This window comes from Narcine bancroftii, chromosome 2, assembly GCF_036971445.1.
Source record: "Narcine bancroftii isolate sNarBan1 chromosome 2, sNarBan1.hap1, whole genome shotgun sequence".
Classification (NCBI taxonomy): Eukaryota; Metazoa; Chordata; class Chondrichthyes; order Torpediniformes; family Narcinidae; genus Narcine; species Narcine bancroftii.
The window spans coordinates 295,776,957-295,796,703 of record NC_091470.1 but is presented as its reverse complement, the minus strand read 5'-3'; the positions used below and the strand labels follow the sequence as shown (position 1 = coordinate 295,796,703).

At 37.7% G+C, this 19,747-nt stretch overlaps 1 protein-coding gene across 2 annotated transcripts in view; it reads right to left on the bottom strand.

Moving 5' to 3' along the window:
* ca8 (carbonic anhydrase VIII) overlaps positions 1-19,747 on the bottom strand; it is an 88,332-nt gene that overhangs the window by 32,691 nt on the left and 35,894 nt on the right. For both annotated transcript variants that reach the window (XM_069921420.1, XM_069921419.1), the window contains exons 5-8: positions 17,689-17,784; positions 12,735-12,797; positions 9,457-9,505; positions 9,248-9,360 (exon numbers count right to left, since the gene is read on the bottom strand). In XM_069921420.1, coding sequence (XP_069777521.1) covers positions 9,248-9,360; positions 9,457-9,505; positions 12,735-12,797; positions 17,689-17,784 — 321 coding nt within the window. The remainder of the gene's footprint in view (positions 1-9,247; positions 9,361-9,456; positions 9,506-12,734; positions 12,798-17,688; positions 17,785-19,747) is intronic.

Genomic DNA, 19,747 nt, shown 5'->3' with positions numbered 1-19,747 from the left:
GTTCCAGTAGGTTTTTTTGTTCCTCAAAGTAATACTTCTGCTTTTCATTCTGTTCTTTGAATTTCCTCACTTTCTCCCCCTCCTTTGTTTTTAGGGGGTCCCCCTGAAAGGGTAGGTTTGATCTTAGCCTAAGTCTCATAAGGAGTAGTGCTGGTGACATACCACACTCTAGTGGTGTTGTGCGATATACTAGCATGCTCTGGTAGATGTCCATTCCACTGTCTTTTGCCTTGTACATCAGTCTTTTCACCATCTGTACAGATTTCTCCACTAGACTATTGGACTGTGGAAAATGCGGTCTTGATGTGGTGTGTACAAAGTCCCACTCTTTAGCTAATATCGAAACTTTGAATTGCAAAACTGGGGTCCATTGTCTGTGAAGACCTTGCTTGTCATGCCATGTCTGGAGAGTATGGCTTTCATACCTGTTATTACAGCATCTGCAGTGGTGGTTTTCAGTTTACACACCTCCGGATACATGGAGTAATAGTCTGTTGTGACTAAAAAGTAGTCGTTCCCTTGACATTCAAATAGGTCAGCACCTACCTTTTGTTAAGGTCTGTATGGTGCTGGGTGTGGCTCTAGTGGTTCTACAGGATTGCTTGCTTTATATTTCTGGCATATTGTATAGTTTGACATTTCATTTATTATATCATTGTTGATTCTTGGTCAGTGCATCAACTCTCATGCTCTTTTCTTACACTTTTCGAATCCAAGATGGCCTCCATGGATCCTTTTTAGCATCTCTTTTCTCAGACCCCTTGGGATAAGGATTTTGATTCCTTTGTAGATAATGTCTTCACCCACCGATAGTTCCGTCCTGCAGTTCCAGTACCCCACAACGTCAGGTGAGCAGTCCTGCTTCATGTTGGGCCATCCATCCAAGATTTTTTTTCTCAGTTGTCTCAGTGTTTCATCTTTGTCTCTGACTGTGAGCTCCATTTTTGTATCTAATATGGGCAGTGGATTTGAGATCATGTCCACGAAGGAATTCACATCTTCATCCATTTTGGTGTTTGCGGGCTCTCTCATGTCAACAGCTCTAGACAACATGTCTACTGTGTACATTAGCTTACCCACAGCGTATGCCACATTCAGTGCAGAGCGTTGCAGCCTAATCAACATTCTTTGTATTGTAAGTGGGCATTCATTTAATGGTTTTTGGAACAATGCAATCAAGAGCTTATGGTCAGTCTCTACACTGATTGCTTGTCCTGACACAAACTGATGAAATCTTTCAAAGGCATATGTGATGCTGAGCAGCTCCTTTTCAATTTGAGCATATGGCATGTCTGCATCGGTCATTGAGCGTGATGCATACACAATGAGTTGCCAGTCATCATATTTTGCAGAGGAACTTCACAGAGCCCACTATGCAATATGTCCGATGATATCCTGATGGGTCTCACTGGGTTGTAAAATCTCTGGTTCCTCTGTGAGCAGTTTCTTTAGTTCCCTCCATTACTTTTCATGGTCATGATCCCACTCCCATTCAATGTTCTTTTCAGTTCATCTTCTCAATGGAGCCGTCTTTTCTGAGAGGTTGGATATGAATTTACCCATATAGTTGACCATTCCATTAAACCTCTGTACATCCTTTTTTGCATTGTGGCATTGACATGTTTCCAGTGACAGATCTGGTCTGATGGACTCACTGCCAATATCTCCTACAAATGTTAGTTCTATCACCCAAGCTGGCATTTCTCTCTATTCAGCTTCAGGTTTGCTTTCCTTGCTGCTTCTAGCACTTTCCTTAGTCTCTCATCATGCTCCATTCTTGTGGTTCCCCATTCTATGACATCATCCATTAAAGTATCAACTCTGTCCAGGTGCTCATAGAACATATGGATAGTTTTGTGATACACTTCAGGAGATGAGACAATTCCAAATGGTAACCTTAGGAATCTGTATCTGCCAAATGGACAACTGAACATGCAGTCTTGAACTTGCTTTATCCAATGTTAACTGCCCAAACCCTGATGATGTATCTAACTTGCTGAAAAACTTTGCATTTGCAAATTGTGACACGATTTATTCACACGTTGGAGGGTTAAAGTGTTCACTCTTTATTGCTCTGTTTTGATCTCTTGGATCCAGGCAAATTCTAAGCTTTCCATTCTTTTTGTCCAGAACGACAAGTGAACTCACCCACCCTATTGGCTCACCTATCTTCTGAATCACATTTAGGCTTTCCATCCTGTCCAACTCTGCCTTTAGTTGCTTTTAAAGCGCAAATGGAACTTTTCCGCACGGATGTATTATCGGTTGCACACGTTTATCCACTCTGATCATGTGTTCTCCTGGAAGGCAGCCTAGACCCTGAAATAGGTCACTGTACTCATTCACGAGTTCATCATGGACTGTCTCTCCTTCACTTTCCACAATAATGACTCTTTTTTTAAACCAGGTTCCTGTTTCTCACAGGCTGTTAAACCTAGTATGGCCTTTACATCTTTTGGTACCACGATGAATGCTAGTGTATGCACTCTGTCCTTGTGTTTCACTTTGGCCATACATTCTCCTTGCACTCGTACATCAGTACCTGAATATCCTGTCACCTTCACTTTTGTTCCATACATCTTTGGTCTGGGTCTAATCTTAAAATCATTCTCTGATAATACGTTAATTTGTGCTCCAGTATCCAATTTAACTGAAATGCAAACATCATTCACTTTTAACCTCAACATCCAGTCTCTGCTTGCTTTCTTGTTTTCAGTCACAACGTCTACATAGAATTCCTCTATTTCCCTTTCATCTACTGCATGAACCTTGCTTTGTTGCACTTGGTTCCTCCAGCAATAGGCAAAATGGTAGCTTTTGTTGTACATATTGCATGTTTTTACCATATGCTGGACACTTTTTGGTAGGTGTTGTATATGGCATCGACGGCATGACTTTCAATTGTACCTTTCATTTTTCTTTGCTGGCCATGCCTTTCTTTCCAATTTGGTACTCTTTGTCAAATGGTTTATGTCCATTCTTGCTCACTGCATTCACATTGCAGCTAGTTTCATTGAATAGCTCTTTTGCCTGCAATTTTACAGCTTCTGTAGGCTTACAGAGTGAGATGGCTTTTTCCAGGCCTAGATTTTGCTCTCTTAGCAGTTTTTCCCTTAGACCATTACCTGGAATACCACACACAAGTCTATCTTTTATCAGCGAGTTGGTCAGTCCACCATATTCACTCAATTTGCTTCTGTTTCTCAATTCAGCCACATACTAATCAATACTTTCTTCCATTTTCTGTTCATATGTAAAAAATCTGCCTCTCAAATATCACATTAAGGGCTGCAGTATGCCTCAAACTGTTCCATTATTTTTTCCAATTTCATTTTCTCTCCTTCAGCAGCAGATCTGAAGTTACTATACACCTCCAGAGCTTCTTCACCCATGACATGTAAGAAAACTGACTCTTTCACTTTATCACTTCTCCTGTCAGCTCTGACTGCCTCTAAATACAATCCAAGAAGTTGTTTAAATCTGTTCCATTACCTGTCAGCTGAAATTTCGCTGGTGGATGTAATCCTTCTATTTTTCATTGTGTTAGCTCCTATTCACTCATCAGTTGCTGACTTTAGATTTTCCTTTTAAAGTATTTCCTTTAAATTTCCTTCATCCCACTTCTGGCACCATGTTTCATCTTGTATTCGTATATGAGTTCTTAAACACATGGATGAAGGAAAAGGTTCTTTACTCTAAAGCTGATGTAAACAGCACCATGAGGCTGCAAACCTTTACAGATCTTGCATTCTCCATTCTCTTGCTTTGTGTCAGCCCCCTGCTGGTAGCCGATTCTAATCAAACAGGAACTATAAACAAGGCCTTGCTAGAGGCCATGCAAACATGATCAGTATCAGTACAACCAGTTCTTCCCCTTTTGATGACACACACATCTACTCTTGTGCAGATTTGGAAACCATCAATTTGGCAGACTTGGCATGGTAATATCAGGATTTCACAAGACCTAAAATAAAGGAATACAAGGAGTGTGACATTTACTTCATTGCCGTGGCTGCAGACACACTAATTACTGGTACTGATGGGCAAATTATACAGTAGCAATGATGGCCAGGAGAGGCTGATACTTGTGTACCAAGGCCAGACCAGTGTTCCACATAGTGCCCAAGCCCTATGTGGACTAGGGCTCCACACACTGGCAAAAAGGGTATAGGGGACAGTGTGCAAAGCAGTGCCCGAGCGTGATCAAGACTTGTAGCAACACTATCTGCGAGAGTGAGAAGGATGCAGGTTTTCACCATTGTACTGAAAAATATCCCACACTGTCCCTTTTCATACATGTTATCCCAAGCTTCTTCTCAATATGACCAAAATATGCTCACCAAAAAAAAAATGCAATTACAGCAGGTCTTGGGCCTCTAATAAAGTCAAGCTCATCCAATGGAGAAGCTAGAGTTGCAAGGGACCTTAAGCTATGAATGCTTTATGTAAAGTGGCAATGTCACAGTTGGCCATTTCAGTAGAAAATGTGTGCAAAATTTGAGACATGGTGATAAGAACAAAGCAGGTTCCCCCTCCCCCAAAAGGTGCATTGGATACCCAGACTATACCTCTAGCAGATACTTCATGGTTTTGTGGTCCCTGTGAGTTGGAGTGGTTCAGGAAGTTGTTATATCCCCGAGGGTGTGATTAGGTGATCCACTTGCATCAGGTCAGGAACGATTATAACCCTGATCTGGCAATCAGATTGACAGTATAGATCAGTCTAGGGGCATCCCCAATGAGTTTAAGGCAAGAAACAAAATTGCTGCTAGATGGAAATCATTTTTTTCCTGTGTAGGGATAAGTAAAAATGTAGAGCAGTTAAATTATATTTATTACAACCAGCAAAGATTTATTAATTATACTGATGAGGCTCTCTCCACGCTAGAACAATTGGATGCAACCAGTAAAATGGTACGGCAAAATAGGCAGGCACAAGACTGGCTACTAGTGGAAAAAGTGAGTGTGTGTGAATGCTGTTTGGAAAGCATTACTGCACCTTTATACCTAGTAATACCAGTCCTGAAGGATCTTTTAAGAAAGGAGGTTAAGAGAACACTGGGTTTGGACCTTGGTTCTTTGATTGATTGGAAAACATGGTACGAGGATGTGGAGTGTGGCTGACTAAGATCAGAATGACTGTTGGTATTATACTACTTATTTTCACTGTTGTGCTGTGCTGTGTTTGTCCTTGTACAAGTCTCTTCTAGTGCGCACTACAACAAAGCAATTCCCCATGCTCCTGGAGATTGCTGAATCAAACTCTCTCAAGAAAGAAGCCCCAGTGATGTACTGTTATAATCTTCATGATGTACAAGATGATTAAGAGGAATACGATAATGTTGGGAATAGACTGTGAGGGATTCTTGGTATTTTTGGCTCAGTGGCTCAGGGGAGTAGAGAGAGAATATTTCGAGATCTGAACACAGAAAATTATACATAGCCCAATTTTGGGGATAACTACTGTGGTTTATTCTGAACTTTTATGTATGGGCTCTTTGTCTTCTCTCACTATGTGAGACCATTTAGGTCTCAAAAAGGGGGGAAATAAATGGAAAATAAACCACATGAACTATGTACTATCACAGGAGCATATACCAACACCCAACCCCAACCAACCATTTTTCCCCTGCAGCCACTGCAACCGTGTCTGCCTGTCCCGCATCGGACTTGTCAGCCACAAACGAGCCTGCAGCTGACGTGGACTTTTACCCCCTCCATAAATCTTCGTCCGCGAAGCCAAGCCAAAGAAAGAAAGAAGAAGAATATCAAATAGTTCATTACTATGTAACTAGGTACTATTTACTATGTATTCATTACAAATAATGAATGAGTAAAAGATAATGGTGGCAAGATAATGATGAAACGTGGTAGCTATGCTAATAGAAATATGAATAAAAGACAACTGTGGCAAGGTATGATGAAACACATGGATCAAAACATGATTAGATTAATGAATGGAAGATAATTGTGGCGCGTCAAAGGTTGATGTATTGCTGAGATATGGTTGAAAATGATAGGGTGCAAAAATGTAATTAAGTCAGGACTACAACACAAAAAGAGGCAATGCACGGTGATCAGCGGGCAATCAGTGACTACCACAGCTTTTGTTTGCAGATAAAAGTTTAAACTTCTTGAAGAATCTGCTCTGTCTCCTGGTCATTCTCAGCGTTCGACGAACCAGGACATTAGCCACTGTGTTATCGTGCTCCGTGAATCCTTTCTTTCAAAATAAAGCGAACTTAATGATCAGATGGGTCATTTGAAAATAACAAACAAAAGTAAGAATGAATAATAACAAAATTAAAACTTCTCAATGAGCAATGAGGATCCTATTGCCCGACAGTAAAATAATTCCCTTCTAAACACTTTCTGGGAATTCAGAAATATCCAACATGTGGTAGATGCTATCAAAAGTTATAGCTGATCTTTAAAATTGTGAAAAATTGCCTTATTGGGTTTCCAATGGTTATACCTGTCATCATTTAGAGACAGCATCTTCCTACATTATTTTATTGACAATACAATATAAAAACAGCCATCTATTAAATTATGCCTGATCAGCTGCTTTAGCACTGAAAATTTCTGATCACTGCAGAAATTTCCTTTTTTTTGATGCTCATAAAAAAATTAATTAAGTGAAATTAAAAATGAAAAGACAAACTACTGTTATTTAAAAGTATTCACCATGATACAAACAAAATTAAAAATTTTAATTTTAATTAATGAATTCTCCCTCCATGGCTGGTCCAGACCAAAAAAAAACAGGTAAAAATTATGTCCAGCAAATGTTGAGTGCAGAAAGCAATCTCCTGTTCCTGCATCTGGTACTCTCCATGCTTCCAAGCTAATAAAACCACCATTCATAGCAATGTCGTCCAAATCTATGCAACAAATCCATGTTCTCGGTGTAATTAATTATCTCATGAAAAGGTCAAAGATGCATTGAGCCAAAACTGACCTGAATATGAACATTTATTATTATTTGGCATGGAACTAAATCACTACACTCTAAAGAAATGTACAAGTGAAATAAATTTTAAAATTTCTCCAGTTACAAGAAAAGGCATGACCCTCAATGAAATTTTGTGTTCAGTTCCAAATTTATTGACATATTCATTGACAATAATGAGCTCTGAAATCTGAATGTTTTCAATGAAAGGCAGCAAAATTCAATACGTCTTTTTAAAAATCTACCCTCACAGGTGCGATAAATATCCAATTTGATTGTCCAAAAGAGAAAAGAGCATTATCAATGCTTTGATAAACTAACATTAATAAAAAAAAAGAAAATAACGAAGTTGCAATATGCTAGAATCTTGAGCAAACAAAAAATGCTGGAGGAACACAAGTCAGAGAACATCCACGAGTAGAAATGATCAAACAACATTTAGGATTTGAACCTTGTATCAAAATTAAGAGACCATCAGATTCTCATAGCTACCTGGATTATACCCTTTCACATCCTTCATCTCACAATTCCTCCACCATATTGATTACTAGGATTAAGCTTTCCACTCCAGGACATCTGAAGTGTCCTCTAATAAATGTGGATTAATCCTCACTGCCATTGCTATTTCCTCCATTTCTCATGCTTCAGTCCCAACCCTATCATCCCCTTAGGATGGAGTCCCTCCAGTCCTCACTTTACACCCCATTAGCCTTCTCATCCGTATCCAGAGACAACTGCCAAATTCAGTGTGATCCCACTAACATCCATATCTTCCCCTTTCCACCTCCATCTGTTTTGTTTTTGCTTTTACAAGTCTTTCCCAAGATTAGAGTCCACTCTTCCCTTCCCTCCCCACCCAGCTTTCTACCCCCAGTGACACTGACTGCCAAAAGTGTAAACTTGTGCCTACATCTCCCTCTCATCTCCATTCCATCCACAGACACAAAACGATCTTTCAGCTGAGCAGAGCCTCATATGCTCATCATCCAACCCAAAACTATTGCATTTGGTGCACTCAGTGTTGCTCCCTCTACAATCGGTGAGACCAAACACAGACTGGGTAACTGCTTTGCCAAACAACTACACTGTCTGTGGGTTTAAATGTGAGCTTTCCATAAACAACCATTCCTACAGTGGCATATCTGTTCTTCGCCTCATCCATTGTCAGGGCAAAGCTAAAAGTAAACTTTAATAAATGTCCTCCCGGACAGCCTTAAATCATATGGCAATAACATTAATTTTAGATAAGCTCCACCCCATCTGATTCCACTGTTCCTATCTCTTTACATACTCCTGTATTTGTGTAGAGCTCGTCGAAAGAACCAAAGACTTGTTGATCCAAACCAAGGCTTTTATTAGCAAAAGACAGGAGCTCTTCACAGGTGGCTGACCAGTCCGGAATGATCCGACCTGGCTAGGGACACAACCCTTTAAGGCCCAGACAATAGGCGTGGCTTAGCTCTCAACCAATCGCTATAAGCACAGTCTAGATACAGTAGCTATATACACTATGTACATTGGTGATAGATCTGTATTATCACAATTTGTTCTTTCTCAAACCTTTCTTTCCCTACCTTCCTTCTTAATGGTTTCTCCCTGCCTCTTTAGCCCACACCTTCTATTCTATACTATAAGTCCTTCCCCCAGGTTCTTTCCCTCTTTATACATGTATTTTTCCTACTTTAATCAGTGTTGACAAAAGGTTTTGACTCAACATTTCTTCCCATATGGCCTTTTGAGTGCCTCCAGTAATTCTTTGTTTTTGTAACATCGATAACCACCATTTCAAAAGTTATTGTCCCTTGTTCTGCACAAGAGTCATTTTTCTATTCCCTATATTTATAGAGTAACTATAAAGAAATTCATTGCTGATAAAGCATCAAAAGTATATTAAAATTGCAAAATTGAATGCAAATTCTTTATAACTCAAGCTTTACAGGATGATCCAAATGATGTCAAGATAATTTGACTATTTTTTTCTTCTTTAACTGAATTGAACTTTAAATAGCCATATTTCTAACTTGTTTCTAAAATTTGAGCTAAAGAAATGATTTGCCTCATTCCACATCTTCAAACAATGACAATCACCAGCTAGACCAAGTGGAAATCACACATGGTACTTTTTGTTAATCTTCATGATCATATAACTGCAGTTGATTCGTTAAAAAAGTGATAATTCAATCATTTCATCTTCGAGCTTTACTTCGACTCTAACCATGTGGTAATTCTGCAGCCTATAACCTTTACTTAAAATATAAAGCTCCAAAATAGCACATTTTAAGCTTCATTATATACCTGCAGCTGAGAAATTGTCAAAGGGTATCGAAATAATATCCAGGTCACATTTTCACTGCATGGAGGGATGGTCAGAGAGCCTTCATATACCCAGTAGTCTCGAAGGAGTGGATCTAAAATATAATAATGGAGAAATACTTTGTACAAATTTTCCCACTTGTTGATTAGTACCTTGAATTAGATTTTTAATTATATCAAGAAAAACTTACCAGGAAGTAGTGTATTAGGATTAAAACATGGAATGGTTTTCAATTTTCCCTAAACATAAAAAAAAATTATAGCCACAAATAATTCACACAGTCCTGAAATGAAGCTGTTTCACTGGAAATTCATACACCGTTGGTTGCACTAAACAGGCTGTGCCACAAGGATTCGGTGTTCCAGTTCACTTTCAAAATTCAATTCCAGTGAAGTCAATGGAATCAAACTGGTGTTGAAACAGAATGACTTCCCCAAAAAAAAGTTTTATATCAGCTGTAATCTTGGCTTACACTCAAACACTTTAACATTAGTTCCCAATTCACAACCAGCAATTATTTAGAACTAAATGAAAATTTTATGTGCATTTCCTTAACCAGAGTACATTATTTTATTTTTAAAGGTTCATCCTCAAAATACATTCTAATATTGCTGATCAATTCCCATAACAAATGTATGAATTAATTTTCATCCCATCTTCTTCTAAAAATGTCAAATCCACATAGGACAAAGTTCAATTATTCTTCATGTGATCTTAGAGATGATATAATTGCTCACACAATGCATGATGGTCAATACCACCTCCCCACCCACCTCCATTTTCATCAAGGCTTGCAGATAATTCTCAGCTTCCAAGTAGTATTTCCAAACACCTAGACCATTTTATGGGTTAACTTAGTAGCCAATGTCAACCATAGGCTCCATGATTTCCAAAGCAATATTTTCGCTCACCTTTTATAAAAGGTGTTAATTTCAGTCAAATCACTCCATATCTATTGCATCTGTTCTGACAATGTCAACTTTCTTTCCAGTATTTCTAATAGGCCTTTCTTTTAATCTTAGATTGCCCTTCATTAACTGTTGAAAGCACCCTTAACTGTCTGTTCTATTCCCTGCATACCTCTTCCCTTCCCTCCTCTCACTCAAGAACCAGAAAAAGTTTTTAAATATCCTCTTTTATCCTACCATCAATTTCACATTTAATGGATTCTTCTTCCATTTCTGATGCTCTAAATGTAACATTGCAATCAGATGAATCTTCCATTCTCCCCTTTCAGCATTCAAAGGGACAGGTTCTTCCAGGATCACCTGGAGATTGCACCCAGGCACATATTCCCCTTCCCAAAATATAGTCATGGAGACATAAGGCAAGGAAAGTAACCCATAGGCCACTGTGTGCATGCTGACCGTTTTACCCATTTACACTAACCCCTCAATGCCTATTTAAGTGGCTGTTTAAATGCCTATAAAACATAGTACAGTACCAATATCTCATCCCACCACATCCTGTAGAACCACTTTCTGCATAAAAACTTACAACTCCGATTCCCTTAAACAACCCATTCCCCCTTGCTTTTGATATTCATACCACAGGAAAAAAGAAGACCATTTACTTCATCTACGCTTCTCATAATTTTCTTTCATCATGTCACCTTCCTCTTTGTTGCCGGGAAAACAATCCCATCCTATTCAATATGGCACAATGTCTGAAATCTTCTAATCCAGGCAACATTGTAATAAAATTCTCCTCGACATTCTCTCTAGCACAATTATATCCTTCCTGCAGCGTGGCCACCAGACCTGCATACAAGACTCCAAGTTCAGTTGAAACAGTGACTTGTAAAGTTACAATATAACATCTCCACTTTTGTATTCCATGCTTTGACTCTGAAGACAACCAAGCCATATGCAGTGGAATTGCAAGAAATGAAACAACTGCACCTTTATCTCCTCAAGCATTCTTTCTCTATGAAGCAGTAGTTTGCTCAACCTAATATTCTAATATACTGGTTATGGTTGGATTTACTCTTCTCTGGGCAAGCCAAACAGATTGGACGATCCCCTTGTGGAAAACTTCCATTCACAAAACAGAGCCTCAGTCACTTTAATTACTGGATTACCTATTATGGAGCGAAACAGTGCAGGTGACAGAAACACGTGTAGAGGAATACTTTGGATCCAGTGCTCATTGTGCTATTAATTTCCAGATAATTATGACAAGCATAGGTCTGGTCCTCAGGTTGAGTTTCTAATTTTGAGAAAGTCCAATTTTGAAGAAATGAGAAAGAATCTCGAAAACGTGGATTGAAAACAGTGGTTTTCTGCCAAGTATGTGCTCGGTAAGTCATTCAAAAGAGAAATTTTGAGAATACAGAGTTTGTCTGTCCCAGTCAGTATTAAAGGCAACATCAACAGGCATAAGGAACCTTGATTTTCAAGGAATATTAGGGATCTGGTTAAGAAGAGGTCCAGAGCAGGTATAGGCAACAAGGAGCAAATGAAATACTTGAGGAGGATAATAAATGCACAAAAAACGTAAGGAAATCAGGAAGGCTAAAAGAAAACATGAAGATGCTCTGGCAGACATGGTGAAAAAAAATCTTAAGGGCTTCAACGGGTATATTAAGAGTAAAAGGATAGAAAAGAACAAAATTAGTTCTTTTGAAGATCAGTGGTCAGCTATGCATGGAGTCAGGAGATATGGGAAGTGATCTTAAATGGATTACATGTGTCACAACCCTTTATTTATTTATTCTCTCTCACTCACTCTCTCTCAGACCAGCACGAGGGAAAAATTTTTTTTGCTTTTTGGAGCTTTCCACATTTTAGATGTCAGAATAAAGGATTGTGTACCTTTTATTGTATCTATATTTACTCAGGAAAAAGCCAGAGTCTAGGGAAGTCAAGGAACCAAGTAGGGAAGTCATGAAATTCATAGATTAAATGGAAGGAGATGTTTACTGTCTTAAAGCAATAAAGGTGGACATATCCCCCTGGGCCAAACTAAGTCTTCCCCTAGTCCTTGAGGAGATTCACATTGGGGCCTTGATAGATACATTACAACTCCAATTATCCATAATCGGATTCTCCAAAATCCTCATTTACCAAAAAAATATTAATTTCGGATAAATGAGGATATCCAAAACAAATCAGAAAGCCTAATTTATCCAATTTGTTTTGGAGCTGAACTGACCTCACATGTTGAAAAATATTGACCCGACATGAAATTAGGGCGACAATTGTCCTCATTTCAGTTAACCCCCTCCCCTCTCACTTTCCATTTCTTCTTTACTTTCCCCTATTGACTTTTCTCTCCAACTCTCCCTCTCAAACTGCGTGCTGCTATCTCCCAAAGGATAATAGTTTTACTTCTCTTCACATATGCTGTCTCGTTCCAAAAATTCCAGTATTTGTCCTATTTCAGGACAATAATAAACAAGCAATTCAAATTAGCCAGCCAATAAAACAGATTCAAGCTGGCATTTAACTTGAATGATTTATGCCTTACCTTGTATTGAATTTCCTGAAGTATTTCAGTGACTGCCTTTAGACCAACGTGCTCCTTTCCGATCTGTGTCAAACAATTTTTTAAAATATGGCACTTAAAATTATGTGAAAAGTAAGGAAATAAAAACTCAAATAATCCACACAACAAGATGACTACTCTATATTGAAGTATTGCATTGATTAATATGTAATTCGCACATAATGTACTTGAATCTCATCCAATAAATGTTTTATCTACAGCAAGTCACCATCTCAGTATTGATGAACACCAGGTCACAAAATAGAAAATACATTTTAGTTTTACTTTAAAATTATATCAGTTGTGTCAATTTGAGAAGAAACCCAACTCACAAACATGAGTTGCTACACTTTGGTAGATGAAACCAGGACAGGGATTGCACAATGAATGGTAGAGCCCATAGAGTGTTGCAGAACCCAAACTTCAAGGTACAGGTACCTAGTTCCTTGAAAGTAGTGACACATGAAGACAGGATTGTGAAGGTGGCATTTGGCATATTGTCTTCATCAGTCATCATAGAAGACAGATGTAGGAACATCATATTACAATTGTACACGACATTGGTGAGTCTACATGCCCATTCTGGTCACCTATCTATGGGAAAGGTATCATTATGCTGGAAAGAATACAATGAGAAAAAAAATTACACAAATCTTACTGAGACTGGCAGGCTTGAATTACAAGTAGAGGCTGGACAGACTGGGACTTTTCTCTCTGGAGTGCAAGAGGCCAAAGGAGGGGTCTTAATAAAGTATATAAAATCTTGAGGATCATAAAATGAGATCAATATCAATCATTTTTCACAGGGTAGGGGAATCTAAAATAGGAGGGCAAAGATTTACATCGAAAGGGGAATGATTTACAAAGTACACGAAAAGCACTTTTTTTGGAAAAAGCTGTCAGAGAAAAGCGGTAGCAGTGAGGACAATGTTCAAAAGATTTTAACCAAACAGAGGCTAATGGGATTAGCCAAAGCCAATCCTCATCAAGTGAAAGATGCTCTTGTTGTCAAAAATGCTGAATTGTATCATAGCCAAACAGAAATCATTATTTCAATTGACTTGAGGCCATTACATTGTAGGACACATTAAGTATGCATCACCAGGAACAAGCAAAGGATTAATTTAAGAACCAATGGAATTATACGTTTGCCTTACCGAAAGTGTTAGTGATTTTAAATATCTTATATCCATTCTCAGCATTTCCACTTTGAACACAACGCTTCTAAGAATGCAAAAATTAACCAATTTTGGGAAAGGTCAAGGACACTTTTTTTTGCTTTCAAAGTCAATGATTCAGGATTCAATTATCTAATTTATTAGTGTTTTATTTGTTCTGCACTTTATATTTTCTGGTCAGCTGCAATCAATGCCATTCTCATGACCACCAGAGCAGAGGATCTTTCGTCCTTGACTATCCCACATGAAGTTTTATCATTAAACCAATCTTACCTGACAAAGATCAGGTCAAGTCAATAATGAGCACAATTTTCATGAGTAGCTGGATTGTTTCTGTCCAATTGTTTTTTTAATCCCAATTTCATATTTGATTACAGATCAGGAGATAAAACTTCACTCTCTCGCCTCTAAAAAGTATTGCACATCTTGCTATCCCCTAAAATCACGATGGAGCCAAATAACCATGCTTTTTGAGGCAAGTTTCTAACCAGCCCCACAGATCATGTATACAATCACCATTCTTAGACTTTAAATTTTTCATCATGGATAAATTTACTCCATATTGAGCTTGAATGAAGAAGTTAGAAATAGAAAGCAAGTTGCAAATAACATTGGATTACAATAATCACCCCCCCCACCACCCCCCCCCCCCCCCCCCGTTAGTTGAACTTGTAAAACAAGATTTTGCTCTTCATTGTCAACTTCCCTGGGCAAATCCTTCAAGATTTGCCTTTTTCTTTACATTTTAAATGCTAAAAAGGAAATAAAAAACACTAATTTATCTCCTGCTCTGTTAGCCCTGCCCATGGTATCTCCATGTTCAATCAAGCCTTAGAGATGGTACAGTCATTCTGCAGAGTATATCTAACAATAGAAAGCCCAAGTCAATCACAAACTGGTGAATGAAAGTAGGCAATATTACCTTCCCAATGAAATGACATCCTGCTAATTGCTTTGCCTTCATTATTTCATTCCAAGATGCTGGACCAGATTAAGAGTTGCTTTTTTTAAAAATTTTCATAAGGATATTAAAAATATTTTAAAAGGAATATTTGTTTCGCTGCTACACAAATAATTCTCCTGTGACTTTCTTTTTTCCAATAATCCATCTTCCTTATATTGTTCTGTGACCCTGTTTTTATTTTGTTTTAAATCTTGCCTTACAAAAGGATGTTGTGAGCTGCTTTTCCAGATTCAACACGAGTTGACATGATACACAGCATTTTCACTGCTAAAACAATAGTTAGAAATTGTAACTGAACATCTGCCTCCTAATCTCATTGGTGTAGGCCAGTGGTTTTCCAACTTTTTCTTTCCATTCACATATCACTTTAAAAAAAAATCCCTATGCTATAGCTGCTCTGTGATTAGTAAGGGATTACTTTTTTTAAAAATTTTTATTTTTCACACTATAAACCATATTGACCAAGATACATAGACATTTTTCTTCTTAAATATATACAGTGTCGTTTTCTCCCCCTTTTTCCCCCCTCCCTTCCCACCCTCCCTCACTCCCTTCCCATTTATTTAAAGCTCAATCTATAAGATACATGAAACCCGTTAAACAATGTTGTCACTTAATAAAAATAAACAAGAAATTTTACTGAGTCAGTTCTTTTCGTTATCTTCTCCTTCTGTCATTTTAGGTGGTGGAAGTCCATGGTAGGATTTCTCTATTGTGTTTCATGTTTGGCTCCCATATTTGTTCGAATATTGTAATGTTATTTCTTAAATTATATGTTATTTTTTCTAATGGAATACATTTATTTATTTCTATGTACCATTGTTGTATTCTCAAGTTGTCTTCTAATTTCCAGGTGGACATAATACATTTTTTTGCTATAGCTAGGGCTATCATAACAAATCTTTTTTGTGCTCCATCCAAATCAAGTCCAAATTCTTTATTTCTTATATTACTTAGAAGGAAGATCTCTGGGTTTTTTGGTATATTGCTTTTTGTGATTTTATTTAATATCTGGTTTAGATCTTCCCAAAATTTTTCCACTTTCTCACATGTCCAAATTGCATGAATTGTTGTTCCCGTTTCCTTTTTACAGCAAAAACATCTGTCTGATACTGTTGGGTCCCATTTATTTAACTTTTGAGGTGTGATGTATAGCCTGTGTATCCAGTTATATTGTATCATGCGTAACCTCGTGTTTATTGTATTTCTCATAGTTCCGGAGCATAGCTTCTCCCATGTTTCAATCTTTATCTTTATGTTTAGATCTTGTTCCCATTTTTGATTAGGTTTACCGTTTGTTTCCTTGTTCTCCTTTTCTTGCAGTATTACTTAAGGTGGTATGTGGGTGGAAAGGGAAGGTTGAGAGCCACTGCTCTAGACCCAATTGTTACTGAAATATTTTGCATGAGATAAATGGTCATTGGCCCATTCCTTTTAGATTTATGAAACTGTGCACACAAAAAGTCAATTAGGTAAAATTTCCTTTCAAATCGCAGCACTTCTGGCATAAGAATTACTTAAGGTGGTATGTGAGTGGAAAGAAAATGTTTGAGAATCACTGGTGTACACTGTACTTAAATTAGTAGGTGCTTCCAGATTCTGCAGGAATACTTGCACTGCTTTGTTTTTCTCCCATCATTACACTGGTAAATTCTCTTCCCATTCCATTTGCCTCAGTTAAATTTGCTGCTTAGGTGGAGAAAGGCTTTTAGATTTATTGAAAAGGTAAAGGTAAATTGCAGCCAACCTTGAAGTCACCTGCCCTAATCCAAGATTGACCAGAGCTGGAAATCAACCAAAGGACAGTGCATTCACAGAAAGTTAGAGGTTTGCTGCCTTAAACATCACCACCTACAGCTTCTGGTTCCACCTTCTATCCATCTCACCACCAGGCAAGTCTGTAGTAGCTACTAATCAATACAGTACTCCATTCTCTGTCAGTTGCAGTCCTTAAGTCAATCGTTCTTAAAATTTCAGTTAACATCATGTCTCTGATCATTTAAAGTAGAAACTAAACTAAAATTATATTTCCATAAAGGATGTTTGACTGTGCATGTATCGTCCCAATATTTGACTTTAGGCAATGCAAAGTCTTCAAAAATTGGTTTTGCAAATTACATGGTTAACAAAAGGATTGTCCAGGTGTCAAAATTCTTCAAAATTTGAAAATGGACAACCTAGAATGAAGCCAAATAACACAAATTCACAGGGTTCTTACTGCCAGTCAGGAAATATGACCCTTTAGATTCAAGATTTTTTCCCCCAAGATTCAGATCTTTAACTGTCCAACTGGATTTTTGTTAGCACTAGAAACATTATTCCAGCATAAAACTACTGAAAAGCAAACAGCAACACTGAACATTAATCTTCAGCATGATTTTTAACTCTCTGACCTAAATTTTAAAAAAATGTTCTTGTACTCACAGAAATAAAAATAACTAAACAAGAAAATATGCAGGTGCTGTGGTCCAGTGCAGCACACAAAAGTGCTGGAGAAACACAGCAGGTCACACAGCATACATAAGAAATTCAAGCCTGAACCCTTACTCAGGAAACTCACAAAAAAAAAGCTTTGGTTAACATTGTTTTACCCAATCTCAATCTTCGCTCTTTAACAGAAATTTCCGATAGTTATCTGCTGTTTAAGATGAAAGTTTCCCTTTTTCTTCAACATTATTCTATATTCAAAACCAACTTGCAACAGGGATCTACTAACAACTATTTATCTGTTCTAATTTTGTCAGAAGCTTCCACATCCTATGAATGAAATTAAAAGTGCTATAACAATATTTACCTGAACAAACAATGCAATGATTGCTATCCCATTTTTCTTCCCCAAAGCTTCATCCATGCTATTGAACAAGGTGGAGTTCCAATGGATTAAATGGAGCTGAAAAATATAATTATTGTACATAGAAAACCAAAGACATCTTTATATTCATAGACCACATAATTGAATCTGGAAGCCCCAAAAATTACAATGATTTTCAGAAGGCTCCAATGGAAACAAAAGTTTGATCTTGAATTTGGTTTAAGGAAAGCCAATACAGAAAACAATGCAAGTCCCACCTTCCTCTCTGTCACATTCGCTACAAGAACACAGCAGGATCAGAACCTTCCTTTCATTTATCTTGAAGGAAAACTGAAAATCAGGCCAAAATGTGACATTCACTGCATTCCAAGGTCAGATTCAGCAAATAATTTCCTCAGAAATAGTATATAAATTCTTTGGGGAAGAGCATCTGCGACATGATATCGGGCCCCTTGTTTTCATAGCAGCAATAGGCACGACAAAGTGAAACATGAAAATCTTCAGATGCTGTGATTGTCTAACGCCAGTTTAAGTCTTTACCTCTTATGGACACAACAAGATGTGCTGACTTCCTCCAGCATTTCTGTGCTTTTATGATATAATAAAGTAAACAGAACCTGTTTGAATCAAAGGAACACTGGCAATCAAAAATGTCAGTTAGAGTGTGTACATGCCATGTCTGCCAATCCAACGGTCCTAGATATGGCAATAAATTACCAAGAGAAATTCAACATTCATAGCAATCCATGAAAAGAAAATACACACAGAAACTTCAGGGATGTCTCAGCCAAGTGTTTTTTAAGAGCATAGGCTCAAGGTCTGTATGGGTATTGGTTTCATGCATTCACTGAAACCTGCACAAGTAAATGATTATTAATTCTCAGTTTCCGACTGTTATTTACTAATGCTGTTTTGTAAATGTGGTTTTGATCTCATAACTTGTTTGCTCTCTGCACTATGTTGGGATGGCTGCAGCAATAACAACCGGAGTTTCACTATATTGAGAGCCTTGTATAAGTACTGAACTGTGTGTGCTTTCACTGTAGAGATATTCCAGCACTGATGGCTTGAGTGTAGGACAATTAACCTTCCCCTCAATGATAGGAACAACATTTCAGTTCAACTTAACGTTACCATACCAAAGTTGAGAATCATGTATAGAGTCTTATCATATTCATTTTGATATCGACTTTATCAAAGTGAGGAATTTAATCCAGATCATTGCTTTCTGAATCAACCTTGACTGCCAGACATTCAATTGTTTTCCCAAACAATTGTCAAATCAACTCCAAGTAAATCCTTCTCAGCTAGATGGACTGGAATAAGAGGTCAACAGGGATGAACCAACCAGTGTCTATTTAGACTGGTTGAAAATTAGATGTCAAAGTAACTGAAATGATTCCTTCAGGGTGGAGGAAAGAAAAATACTTCAAAATTCATTTGGCTCAAGTCTATTTAAATTGTGAAAACTTTGATTTTACATGGCAAATAAATGACAGACCAATTTTGGAGAGGTCACAGTGTATACAAAAAGTGATTAAGATTCAAGTGTATATTTCAATGGTTCACACCTCTTATCTTTCTGCATTAGTAAGATAGTTAACAGTTTTCAAATAATTGCTGGAAGAACTCAAAGTATTTCAGCATTTTAGAGACAATGCCCTGAACTTCACATTTTCCTTCACATTCTCATCAAGTGACCTCTCCAGATATCATTCACCTGTGCTAGGTATCATTTACAGTAGCCAATTAACAAATCTGCATTATTTGTAGTTTAGAAGAATGATGGCTGAACTTATTCAAACATATAAGATTCTTATAGTCATGGGGGCAGTCACAAACAAGATAAATGCAAAATAAGAGGCCAGTCAATTAAAAGAGGGTGTAAAAGTTCTGAGAGAAGGTAGTGAATCTCTGGAATTTTTTGCCCCCAAGGGTGGTGGCAGCCAAATATTTGGATACATTCAAGATGAAGATAGACAAATTTGGGGGAAAAAAATTAGAGGATTATGGGGAACTGATGCAGATTAGAAGTGGAGGT